The sequence below is a fragment of the Acanthaster planci genome, linkage group LG05 (genome assembly GCF_054643075.1).
Source record: "Acanthaster planci isolate LZ-2023a linkage group LG05, COTS_SCS, whole genome shotgun sequence".
Classification (NCBI taxonomy): Eukaryota; Metazoa; Echinodermata; class Asteroidea; order Valvatida; family Acanthasteridae; genus Acanthaster; species Acanthaster planci.
In genome coordinates this window covers 7132778-7146501 of record NC_141781.1, presented here as the reverse complement: position 1 = coordinate 7146501, position 13724 = coordinate 7132778, and the positions used below count along the sequence as shown (strand labels likewise).

At 43.0% G+C, this 13724-nt stretch overlaps 1 protein-coding gene across 1 annotated transcript; it reads left to right on the top strand.

The window, feature by feature from the left end:
* The first annotated feature begins 998 nt into the window (after nt 1-998).
* On the top strand, nt 999-13724 carry eef2 (eukaryotic translation elongation factor 2). The gene is made up of 14 exons (XM_022250556.2): nt 999-1156; nt 2669-2883; nt 3543-3724; nt 4100-4308; nt 5039-5272; nt 6664-6916; nt 7398-7593; nt 7921-8059; nt 8398-8625; nt 9530-9673; nt 11042-11251; nt 11689-11871; nt 12135-12267; nt 12443-13724. The coding sequence occupies exons 1-14, from the start codon at nt 1154-1156 to the stop codon at nt 12634-12636; spliced, it is 2523 nt and encodes an 840-aa protein (XP_022106248.2). The 5' UTR covers nt 999-1153; the 3' UTR covers nt 12637-13724.

Sequence of the window (13724 nt, the reverse complement as noted above, 5' to 3'; positions counted from 1 at the left end):
GAGGTGAATCTGGCTTCGGCTTGAAACCAAGTATACCTAGCAGGGACCCGGTCCTCGAATCTCAACCGAATCTCATTCTTGGCTGGTGGATCTTCTTCGTTACACAAAAAAACTCAGCGTGAGAGGATACTCAATCCCGCACAAGAATCAGTGCACTCAGCCTTTCTCTCCCACAACGGCTGACTTCGCCGCTGACAGACTACGAGACATCATTTTATGCGTGACCTAGAACAAAGCTGGGGACTTGAACGCCTTGCACACTAGTTGGTTTCAGAATGTCAGAGGTACCCCCTTAAAAAAATGGGGGAACATTAAAAAAAAGTTGGAAACAACGAAGTAAATAAAAATAAGAAAGGAAATGAGATGGAAGTCACAGATTTCACCCCTCCACCCTTTGATGGGTTTATCATAAATGATCAATTCTCATTAATTCCCCGCCCAATGAGAAAAAATGATTTCCCTCCTTCCCCGGGAAAAATCCTAGCGACGCCCCTGCCGTAGTAACGGTTCTTTTAAGATAGGCCTACCTAACCGTTGTATGTAAATCAAGCCAGTTGAACATTTCTTTAGCTTTTTCCTCCAGGGTTTAAGCTGTCAGGTTGGATTATGTGGCTAATAACCAGTCTGTCAGTTTTGTAAATTGTTCTCAAAGTAATTTTGCAAATGACCATCTTTTTCACAAAGAAAAATTTCTCTTTGGAGTTGCAGGCCATAGTATATTTTTTCCGTTGTGAAAAAAAAATGTTTGAGCCAACAATCGCTTATTAATTTTGATACTTTGACTAGTCCATCCTACTTTTGACTACCAAACCTCATTTGAAAAAAAATTTGTTCAGTTGGTCCGTTCTCGTTAGTAATCTTTGTTAATTCAATTTTTTTCTGCCGACTATGTACACTACAACGTCGATACTTTTAAAACTATTCTAACCCCGCTGGATTTTCAACGGCAAGTATCGTTCTGCGCTCGTGCTAGCTAGCTGGTGACGTAGCACGTCTGCGGCCGCGGAGTCTAGTAGTGTATTGCACAACGCATGTGACATACATGTGTGCACGACGTGGTACGTGTACAAGAAAACATTAGCCTTTTCGAAACGAGACCATCTGTCAGACGGGTTGTTGGTTCGGTAGCAGGACTTGAAAACCAACCGCCAAGATGGTAAGACAGCATCATCCTTCAATCTCCCGAAATCTTTTTTATATGCATATCAAGGAAGTCTATACACCGCATTTCGTTTAGATTTTCTGTATAAAACATATAAAATCGGTGGATTTTTAACAAGAGTTAGTGTTGTATCCGGCCGGTCTGGAAAAAATGGTTGAACGTTTCATCTGTCCTAAATCGTGAATAATAGTATTTTTTTTCCATATTGACTTAATATTAACTATCTTGGTACATGTTCATTGTTTAAGTAATGTCTGTTTGTTGAAATATTCAAGCTGGCTTGTGTTATTCGACCATTTTTAAAGTCAGACCAATATGGAACGAGGCCTAATCTTGTCGCCCGGTCTTGATAAAAGCCACCCGGCATTTGTGTGTGTCGTCAGACTTCCATGAAATAGCCTACGTCACGCGATTCCCTCAAGGCCGTCTCAGACTACACCGATCACAGTGGAATTATTTGAGTTCCTGACTTAAACATAAGTTCAGTGGATGTGGGAAGATATGGAAAGAACTGGCATGACTAGTCAAAACCTAGAAACTATGATTTTATTCAAAGCAGGCCAGTATTGTCCAAGCATTAAGCATGGAGCTATAAAAAAGGATTGTCCAAGGCCGTCGTGAGTATTACCCAACCGAATTGAAACCGAAATTTGATACAGTAAACTCTTGATAACACAGAGTCGGTTAACTTGAAACTCCGCTTGACCAAAAGAATAGGCTTTTAGTTTTATGTAAAAGAATATGGCAAAAATACCTCGGCAACTCGAAATACCTAGGCCTAGATCCGTTTAACTCAAAGGTTTTGAAGGGCCGATTCAAAAAGTCTGCTGCTCACATCCCAACTGCCCAATCCACACCTACATGTACGTGTGGACATGAGTTCCAGCACATTGCTAGAAATGTGCTGGTAATAGCGTCACAAAATTTCACTTGAATTTTTCTTTTTAAAAATTCAAGGAGAAAAAAGGAAAGGCAAGGAAATGAAAAGCAAATGGAAACACAAAAGTATTTATATTTGTTTTTACGTCGGCAGCTCCACAATTCCACAAGTCATCTTAGAAATTTATCAGGCCACTGTAGGCTATATTGCAAATTATGTGGAAATTCTTACCACTTGTCTGGTTTCTTTACCACTTGTAGACCATGTAAGGCGAAATTCTTGAAGAAATCGTTGTCACAAGAGATTTGGATGGGAACTACAAACCAGATTAAAAATTTGTGTGCTGTCTGTAGGCCTTGCAAGTGACAGTATGTTTGTAAAACTTACTGCTGAAATGAAAATCTTAAGTAGTCTACACACAAGGTGGTTACCAATTTTGTTCACAATATTATACTTTTCCGTTTTAAAAATCAAGTAAAAATCACTTTCCAAGAGCTGTTACAGTTCATCAAATTGAAGGTGATTGCAATGTGGAACCATACTTCTTACCCAGGAGATGCTGGATCTTTTGTTCCAATATTTGGATAAATGCCGAGTCTTCAATTTTTTTTTTTTTTAAATTTTAGGTGAACTTCACAGTAGAGCAGATTCGGGCCATCATGGACAAAAAGGCCAACATACGAAATATGTCCGTGATCGCCCACGTGGACCATGGCAAGTCAACACTAACGGACTCACTGGTCAGCAAAGCCGGCATTATCGCCAGTCAGAGGGCCGGCGAAGCTCGTTTCACGGACACGCGCAAGGATGAACAGGAAAGATGCATCACTATCAAGTCGACGTGAGTGCCAGAACCTATGGCCCTTGGCCCTAACCCACTTTTTACAAGGGCACATCCTCAATCCTCCAAAATCTTCCCCAATCCTCCATTTTTTGGCTTGCGTACAAAATTAAAGCTACCTGAATCCTCAGTCCTCCCAAATCCTTCGTTGTTCGTATCATTCCTCCTGAATCCTCCATAATCCTCCAAAACCACCCGGAGGATTTTGGAGGATTGAGCTGGGCAAGGGTTGAAGTCCAGTGGCTTGGAACCTGACCATTTCTGAATCCTTTCAAAGCAGCCAGTGTGGTTTTATGCAGGATCCTTATTTACCTTCTTTCATAAAGGAAGTAACAAGCCCCAAAATGTAGCTTCACCTCTCAGGAAGGCCATGAAAGGTTACATAAAACAGTTCCAAATTGTTGTTAACAAGCACCCCTTCCCCTGAAACAAGTTTGGCCCTCCTGAAAATTTGGTTCTGGATCCACCATTGTTTTCCCTTTGGTATGTTCAGGTTTGTGTTTTTTATTGTATGGTATTGAAAGTTCACTGCCTTGGCAGCCCACTGCAAAGTGTGCACGCCAAGTTCGAAAAGCAATAGCTACGCATTGCTTTCTTGTTCAATTGTTCCCTAAGTTTATGCAGACCAATAAATCTAATTTTGTCTTTTTCCTCTTCAGTGCGATTTCGATGTACTACGAGCTATCTGAAGCTGACATGTCGTACATCACCCAGGAAAAGGATGGCAATGGCTTTCTCATCAACCTGATTGATTCTCCCGGCCACGTGGATTTCTCCTCTGAAGTGACTGCAGCGCTGCGGGTGACTGACGGCGCGCTTGTTGTAGTCGACTGTGTCAGTGGTGAGTGACACTGGAAAAATTGAACACTCTGAACTATCTTGGGAACTGAGTGACTTCACATATACAGACATGCAACAGGTGTGGTGAAATGATACTTAGAATCACTGGAGAAGTAAACTGCAGCCTGTTGAGACTGATATATTTCATGATGCTTTTTGGAGAGAAAAATAGTAATTTTGTTCGTGAACCATTGTTACCTTTTATCATTTAAATGGAAGTGTGCTAAATTCCTCATCTGTTACTAATTTGTTTATTGCTAAATAAGACTTTAACCGTTGCACTTAAGGTAACGGATTTGTTAAGAGAAACGGAATTACAAGTGACTGAGGGGAGTAAGGATCATCAACAGTTAGTGTTGGCTATGAAATGATGCAGGTGTGTGCGTGCAGACGGAGACTGTGCTACGTCAAGCCATTGCCGAGCGCATCAAGCCGGTGGTGTTCATGAACAAGATGGACCGTGCCCTGCTAGAGTTGCAGCTGGAGATGGAAGACCTGTATCAGACTTTCCAGCGCATCGTGGAGAGCATCAACGTGATTGTGGCCACCTATGCTGATGAGTCGGGACCCATGGGGGATATTCAGGTGGGAGTTCTGCATATAGTCAGTTGGTCTTCTGAACAAGAAGCATGCGTAGAGTGAGGCTTGCTTGGGTCACTTTTGTAGACGGAATGCACTTAATGGCTGAACATGATCGGGTATTATCTCAAATGACCTTCCCTCATTGAATTAGCACATTTTTATATTCCCATATCTCTTTGCGACTGTCTTAATGCACACGTTAAAACTGCAGTGATGCCTTTTCATTGAAATTGCACAGTTTTGTGTATCTGCCCTAATTCACCAAATGAAAAGACTCGATATATTTTACAGAATTCATTATTAGTATTGAGTTGCAAAATTTGCAAGAAACGGCCAGAAATTGATACAGCGTCTGTGGTGAAAGTTCCTGAGCTTTGAGTGAGTTTTGGCCATGTAATCATAATTACTACCCCGTCGCAAATCTTGCAGTGGGCTGTGGTTTCTGTAATTTCATGTTTCACCCTCTGGCTGCTCTTCTAGCCGATACAACGTAATTCAAGCTGAAGAACCCCCCCCCCTCGTTGGTTAAAAAGAGCTGTGTTGGTTGGGAGTGATCATTTTGCTGGTGACGATGCAACTGCAACACTTGCACTTCATGGTCGTTTGTGAACCAGTGATGCACAGTTACTACCAAGGGAGCCTCCGTTACTAGGAAAATTGTGCCCTCTCTTGGTTTAGCTCAGAGCCCTTTGGCATAACGTAATTGACGTGTTGTAAATTGTTCCAATATCAGGTGGATCCATGTAAGGGCACTGTAGGGTTTGGGTCTGGCTTGCACGGCTGGGCCTTCACCCTCAAGCAGTTCGCCGAGATCTACTCAAACAAGTTCAAGATTGAGCCAGCCAAGTTGATGAAGCGGCTCTGGGGGGATCAGTTCTTTAATGCCAAGGAGAAGAAGTGGAACAAGACTGGTGGGGATGGTTACGTTCGAGGCTTCAACCAGTTTGTGCTGGATCCCATCTACAAGGTAAGGCAGGATGATCATAAACCCCATGCCTTGCAGCCACTCTAATTGGACCACCTCTTGCCGGGTGGAATTTGCACATGCGGGATGAGTTTCAGGGCGATTTTCAAGATTTTCCGTTGTCAAAATTTTTCAAAAAATTCATAACTTCCATTTACTGGATGCATACCCCCACACGAATGACTGTCTGGCAGCTGCTCTAATCCGACAGGCAACCTCCATTGACACCCGAGTATTGCAGCAAGGTCTGCCGCCCAGTAAAGAGAGCCCACATTGTGCGGTGTTGTGCAATTTATTTTGTTCTTGAAATTGGCCCTGTGCATTGCTGAATGGCAGTGGTGGCTTTTCAAATGCTGCCAGATTAACGTGCAGCGGTACTGTATTGCTCACACTGGAGTGCTGGAGCACTTCTGTCCCCACTGATAATGTTTCGACACTAAATGCCGCAAACAGTGGTATACTGTTTCAAAACAATGACGATTACTTCCACTAATGCCAGCACTCTGTGCTGAAAAATGTTGGCAATTCCCAGCAGCTTGGTCTTTTGTTCCCAGTACAGTCTTTTGTTACCAGGCCCAACTCCTTTGTCTGATTTCAGCACCCGGGCTATGTGTACAAACCCAAGGTCTCCGATGCCCTGTTAAAGCCCTCCTTTTGCCGCAACAGTCACACTCAATCAAAAATTCTTCCACTTGATTTGCCACAGTACATTTGACTGGTTTTGCCCGATAGGACAACTGTGTCAAGACTGCATCTCTGCATTGTAGGGTTAATCAGAACTGTCGCAATTTCCAAGTTTTCAGACTGAAAAAAATCAGAAAAATTCATTTGTCCTCATGAAAAAAAATCCTAGCAGAAAGAGGGTTCTATTTAAAGAAAGGGCTCCTCCCTAAGTTGAAATGCACCCCCAAGAGGCAAAAGAAAGACAGGTGGTATGTAGTAAGTTTTCCAAGTGGGTTCTTGCACGTGTTCTGTGTGTACGTCGAGACCATACATTAAGGAATAAATTTGTTGTGGGTACTCGGTGTGCTCCGCATCAAACACGCCATTGATCTCCATTATAAACTCGCGCCTGTCCGGTGAGTACCAAAAAAAAACACGCTCTCTTTTGTTCCGCTCAGAGTTGATCGTGTGCACAGAATGATCCTGCAGTAGGTCATACGTACTGGTAGGCTTGACAAGAATTGAAGACAAAAGCATGTGGAAGTTAACATTTGGTTCTAAAGCTTGTCCAAGCTGTGTAGAGAAGCCAAAAATCTTTAAATACCAAAGTGCAAAGCCGTTCAAATCCAGCACTGTTAGGCTTATGTTTGATTTTCTTCTTTGCTCTTTCTTGAGGGGTTAGGGAGAAAGAAAAATTGATAGATGCTTGACTTGTGTCTCTAACTTGTTAGATTTTTAGCGCCATCATGAACTTCAAGAAGGACGAGACAGCCAAGCTGTTGGAGAAGCTAAAAATCAAGCTGACCGGAGAGTCCAAAGACAAAGAGGGCAAGCCCCTGATGAAGGAAGTGATGCGCAAGTGGTTGCCGGCTGGTGAGGCTCTGCTGCAGATGATCACTATTCATCTGCCGTCCCCAGTCACCTCTCAGAAGTACCGGATGGAGTTGCTTTATGAAGGCCCTCACGATGACCCTTGTGCCCTGGGTAAGTAGCATCATCCAAGAAACATCGGTGCACCTGTTATCAGCCCTCAAAGGGCCAACTCACACACATTAAACATATTAAAACTGGCATGACAGGTACTTTGTTCTGAGTGAATGATCTTATCTTTTTTGAAATACCAATCTGGCTTATTGATGCAGGCAGCTTTACAAACCACCTTCATTTTGACAAAATCCATGATTGGGTTTGGCTGTATTTTGCAGGCAAAAGCACATCATGAAGTAATCACTTTGTTCTGGTGGAAGCGAATTAGCATAAATTGAAGTCCTGACTGCATTTCTTAAAGCTCATAAGAATTCTAACTAATGGGAAAGAGGATGAAGGGATATTGTGCACTCCAAACTACATCAGTACTATAAAGGCCTATAGAGGTAAGAATTTGCACTGTGGCATTCTGTGGGAATTCTCAATATTGGTGGATTTTGGCCGGCACTCGTAATGGCGGAACTCTTCTGCTCCCCAGGCATCAAAAACTGTGACCCCAACGGACCTCTGATGATGTACATCTCCAAGATGGTACCGACCACCGACAAGGGCCGCTTCTACGCCTTTGGCCGTGTGTTCTCGGGCAAGGTCGCCTCTGGCCAGAAGGTTCGCATCATGGGACCGCACTATGTACCCGGCAAGAAAGAAGACTTGTACCAGAAGAGCATTCAGAGGTATGGTATTCACAACATGCAGGCCTGGGTGAACCTTCCTAACCCCGTCGACAGTTACATCGTGAGAAATGCATTTGCATTTACCATGCTGTACTTCCATGCAAGGATCACTTGACCAAGGATTCCAGATGCCAGTAGCCATTGTTGCCAAGTGGCAAATATTTACAAGCAATCCAGTCGTATACACTTTAAAAAGTTTGCTCGGGTGCTTTCAGCTGTAGCATTGGCACCCACTCTGGAATGCCTCAGAGTAATCCTTTGTCAAGGATGCCGTTTCTTTCTAACCCTTCAGAAATAAAGTTTATATTTATTCACCTGTCTCTTCAGGACTATTCTGATGATGGGACGTTACATTGAGCCAATTGAGGATGTGCCCTGCGGCAACATTGTGGGCCTGGTCGGTGTTGACCAGTACTTGGTGAAAACCGGAACTATCTCCACATATGATAATGCTCACAACATGAAGGCAAGTGGAATATCTGCCTTCTGTTAAAAGGCACAGTAATGGTAGCCAAGAGAGAACATACTTTTTTCCTCAGACATTGGAGAGTCCACAATTTTTTAACGTTTTTCTGAATCAGTTATTTTGTTCAACAGTTCGCATGTATTTGGATATGAAAAGCTAGGAATTCATCATTTTACTCATGAAATTCATCGTGGGCTTTCCATAGCACACAGCTTTTGTTTTTGTGCTTTGTAATATCTGTTAATGATGGGAGTGCTTGAGGTTTGTGGGGCTAAACATAATTGTGTGGTTGCACCAGGCTTCAAATGTTGCAATTTGACTGACATTTTGCGAGACAGGTGATGAAGTTCTCCGTCAGTCCCGTGGTGCGCGTGGCAGTGGAGGCCAAGGACCCCTCCCAGCTGCCCAAACTGGTGGAGGGTTTGAAGCGCCTGTCAAAGTCGGACCCCATGGTCCAGTGCATCATCGAGGAATCCGGGGAACACATCGTGGCCGGAGCTGGCGAGCTCCACTTAGAGATTTGCCTCAAGGACCTGGAAGAGGACCACGCCTGCATACCAATCAAGGTAGGCTCACTCGTTCAAACCGCCCCAACTCGATTTCCTGCTAAATGCAGTGGGAAGGAATGCAGCGCGAAATGAGAACCCTGCTGAATGGAACAGAATGCACCGGTGGTTTGTGGCACTGGATACCGAGCAGCGTTGGCGCTATCAACATGCACAGCGTCCTGTGTGCCACTGGTATTCACTGCCAACTTGACCTACTTGGAGTATGGGGGACACCACAGGAGGGCGCTATTCGGTTTGGGTATAAACTGGTGTTGCTACTCCAAATTTACCCAATTCAAATAGCGCCCTCCTGTTGTATCTTCCATACTTGCTAATGTAGTAAGACGCTGCACTTCACCCCACTTGCTGTCCATTGCAGATAGCAAGGAAGGGGTTAATTCACCAACAACCTAATCAGCCCCCCCCTGCATTAAACATGTGTATAGTAACTCGTGAAACTTTTCTAGGATAAGCCTTGGTAGGTAAAAAAAAATTTTTATGTCATTGTTCCATTAATTTTTTCATTGATTTGTATAGAATGCACATGGAGCAACTATATATCTGATTGCTCTAACGTCTCGTAGGAAATCAGGAGAAATTGCCAGAATGGGTTTTGATTGTTCACCTACCTCACATGGCCATCGTGCCACAGCACACACCTGGTCCTGCTTAGTTGAAATGTTTAGTATGTGGCACTGTATTGTCAGTTGGGACCCACTCCATCAGTTGAAACTCAATGTCTATCAGGCTGGTGCAGATCAATGTGAAAGTGACCAGTCTGAGGTGCCATGTTCATCCGCCATTGGGAGACGTTGAATTCTAACATTTCCTGATGGAAAGAAACATTGTCGGGGGGGGGGCTTCATTTGTTTTCTTTTACTGATTTTTTTCTCTCCAAATGCGATTTATTCTTCTGTTGCAGAAATCAGACCCAGTAGTTTCCTACAGGGAATCTGTAAGCATGGAGTCGAAACAGACCTGTTTGTCCAAGTCTCCCAACAAGCACAACCGTCTGTTCATGAGGTGCCTTCCCTTCCCAGACGGCCTATCAGAAGACATTGAAAAGGTACTTTCACAGAAAGTTGGTAGTGTGCCAAGGAAGCATCTCAGAAATGGGGGATGCTGCCGTCAATTACAACAAGAACACTGTGTTTTTCCCAGTGGGAGCAAGGCTTGTTCTTAGTTGACAACAGTTGTGGTGTTCTTGCTTGACATTGATGTCACGATGATGCCATCGGTGGACACAGCCACAAAGATTTAAGTTTTTGCCGAAATTTTCTGGAACAACAAGTCTGATTATGCAAACTTGGCAAGTATTCAATCTGGGATGTGCAGCTATTGGTGAAAATTGGGCTGAAGTCGCATTATTTGTGTGATTTGTATGAATTTTCTTTTATGAGGAGAATGACTACGATGAAACATTTATTTCAATGCTGCCATTCTTTGCAATGTAACCAAACATGTTCACATTACGTAAGTACTGAATATATCTGGCCATTAAATTGAGTCATATTACATAAAATAGTATTATACATTTGACAAATTAGATGACAACATTTAGGTTTAAGGTTAAGCAGGAACTCTTTTGTACCCCAACCTATAGACAGACAAAAACAACCAACCATACAATCTAACATAGGACAGACAAATGACGAACAAGACAAAACAAACACATGTGAAACAATGCCACATTAATAGAGCACAAATAAATAGGATTTAGGAACAGGAGCCGAGCAACTGGGTTCTTAGTTTTCTAACAAACATAATGAAGGTAATGATTTGAGAGAATCGTCTAGACCTTTCCAGTACAAGGTACCTTAATGAATAACAACGTTCTTAGCCAATGACCTCCTGTTGAACTGGATATGCAAGTTTCCCCTCACACAGCTTTGAGTATTATGATTATGAATGTTAAATGCTAAAGTAAAACAAAAAATGAAACTGGAAGATCCAGATCAAAACACAACAGTTTCGAATTTCTTCAGAAAAGACCTCAAATGAAGCAAAAGTAAATGCACACCTTTCAGGAGAGGATTTTTTCATTGTCTTTATGAAACGGATTCTTTGGATTTATGTAGCTCATGAAAGGAGGCATGGTGATACAAGGAAGTGTTGAAGATTTTGTAGGCACGCTGGCACAATCTTGATGACGTGGGTCAAGTCATACCACTTGGAGGCTGTATTCTTAATAGTCCAACATCTATGGGACTTCACTTGCGATCAGATTCAGCTTTTGCCACCGTCATGACAGCTTGATTGCCACACATTTACTGGTCATACACACAACTCTAAGAGAGTGCACCTTTCACGTCCCTAAATCTAGGGAACTACTCATTTTGAACCGATTGAAGAGAATCTTCTCAAGCGGATGTTTTTTGAGTCGGAAATAGCTGCACAGTGACTGGAGAACTTTGCCATTTGTCCATACTTTCAGGATGAAATCACTTCCCGGACCGAACCTAAAGCCCGAGGTCGATTCTTGGCTGACAAGTACGATTACGAAGTGAACGAGGCCAGGAAGATCTGGTGCTTTGGGCCGGAGGGTACTGGACCCAACTTGCTGATTGATTGCACCAAGGGAGTGCAGTATTTGAATGAGATTAAGGACAGCGTGGTGGCTGGCTTCCAGTGGGCAACAAAAGAGGTGACGTGTGAATGCCATAGACACACAGTATTTACTGATCTCTGGCTTGGTTTTTTGGGGGGAGGGTGTGTTCAGCAAAGATCTCATTAAGTTGATTAGATTTTGTTTTTCTGCTTTTGTTTTGGTTAAAATTCCATTATTTCTAAGAGAATTTTCCAAAAATAATGAAGAGGTGATGACTAGTTTGTAAAAGCTTTGGAACTTTCTTGGTGTGAATTGAGGGGACAAGTTTGGATGTCGTGCCTCAAACAGAATTTGCCAGGACATGTTCAAACATCCTTTGCATTTCAACACGGAATCTGGCATGAAGGTGTTAAACTGGTTTCTCGGTTTTAGAGGTTTAAGAAATGACTCCAGTGTCACGGTCTTCAGTAGATCCACAAGGGCCTTTGCCCCTCCATACTGATGAGCATTGAAACACTTCCTGCCAATTACAGGGGGTCATGTGCGATGAAAACGTACGTGGGGTCCGCTTCAACATTCATGATGTTACCCTGCACGCCGATGCCATCCATCGGGGCGGTGGACAGATCATACCCACAACTAGGCGTGTTCTCTACGCCTGCATGCTGACTGCAGAACCTCGTATCCTGGAGCCTGTCTATCTGGTGGAGATCCAGGTGGGTGGATTTAATCAACTTCTTCTCGTCGCAAGTGTTCAATCATTTGTACTCCAAATGTGGCTACATTGCCCCCCTCTGGAAGAGGATTGGGGTCTCTTGTGTGATTTCACAGGATTTCGGGTGTTGTCATTCAGCCCTGAAAGGTCACAGTATATTTGAAGTCTCAGCCCCTCGACTGGTTCCCTGTCATTGAAAAGACACAGCCACTACAATGGTAACGTGGGTTAAAAAATACTGGTCTTGTTCTCACTTGAATTCAGTGCCCAGAAGCTGCCGTGGGAGGTATCTATGGAGTTTTGAATCGCAGACGTGGCCATGTGTTTGAAGAGGGCCTTGTTCCTGGAACACCGATGTTCATGGTCAAGGCATATTTGCCCGTCAATGAATCATTTGGTAAGAACATAACTTATTTCCGTATTTCAATAACAGAAATATCAGTGTCATTTGCCATTGACAAAAGTAGCCAAAGGTCGGGCAAATAGCCGTGAAGCAGGTAAATTGGCCTGAAAGTCCCCAGTGAAGTTCTGATGTCGTAAAAAAAAATGGCTTTTTCTCCATTTTCCTCCAGGCTTCACAGCCGACCTGCGCTCACAAACGGGCGGTCAAGCGTTCCCCCAGTGTGTGTTTGACCACTGGCAGATCCTTCCTGGAGATCCCTCTGACCCTTCCTCCAAGCCAGGTGGTGTCGTCACCAACACGCGCAAACGTAAGGGCCTGTCTGAGGGCATTCCCTCACTGGATAAATACCTGGACAAGCTGTAGAACTCGATGGCAGCTCGGGAAGAAAACTGGCCAGAGATCACCGATGACTGAGCTTTCCTGGTGTATTAAATTGCATATTACGACAGTTAAAAAAACCCAAATGAAACTGTGATGTATCATGTAATAGGATTCGAAAAGTATTTCAATTATTTTAATATTCATCTCGACTCTTGTTTAAAATCAAAGGAATACTTTTTTTTTGTTCTCTCCATCTAGATAAACTGAAAATTGTTTAAGGTAATAATACTCATTATTCTAATAATTTGAGAAGAATGTAAATGCTGACTGCATAGGCGAGATGTAGTAGTTGTCAACAATTAAAGTGGGACCCAAATCTTTGGACTGGTGTTCTAGCCATAACAGTCCCAAATCTTCCAATTTCAATATGATTTTACACACACACTAGGTGATTAAAAATTAAGGTTAATGGTCATAAATATTACTCACCAGGCAAGCAAGTGCCGTTTCCAAATGTTAAATATACTGAATACGGATGGAGGTTCTTTGAAAAATTTTATTAGGTCTGCTTTCCAAAATGGCACAGTTTGTCAATTTGTTGGATCTTGGAATGTGGACTCATGCACACGCAAGTACTGCTCTATTTTGTGAAAAAATTTTATTTAAAATGACTTCCTCAAACCAGATGCAGAGTTTACATGTAATGTAGCTTTATTTGTAGAGGAGCAAACATACCTCAGTGGCTAGAGATAAGTAATTTATTTGTGCCCTTGAATATACCCCTTGCTGTAGTAGAAGTTGAACTTGTCCCATCCAGATGTGTCGTTGCATTTGTCCCTCCCAGATGTGTCGTTGCAGTTTCCTCATGAATTGGTGAAGTTGAAAGCCTGCAACTTTCCACTGTTTCTCAAGTTGACCATCAAATAGACTCCGTGCAGAATGGGTTCGCTTAATACACGTTGTACTTTCAGTTTGGGGTCGACATCGCATATTGAAGCTATTGTTGAGTTTGTCCGAGGTGTAGTGGGGTTTTGCATCGCAGATTTGCAGGAGGTGAGCCAGAAATGTGCCGAGGGCATGCATAGGGAGATTGGCTTGTCAACATATTAAAATGCTGTGAAGATACTTAA

Excerpts from the sequence above, each read along its gene's own strand:
- eef2 (XM_022250556.2), top strand. Across the intron at positions 7,594-7,920 it reads TACCAGAAGAGCATTCAGAG|GACTATTCTGATGATGGGAC; the intron begins GTATGGTATTCA and ends CTGTCTCTTCAG. Across the intron at positions 12,268-12,442 it reads GCCCGTCAATGAATCATTTG|GCTTCACAGCCGACCTGCGC; the intron begins GTAAGAACATAA and ends ATTTTCCTCCAG.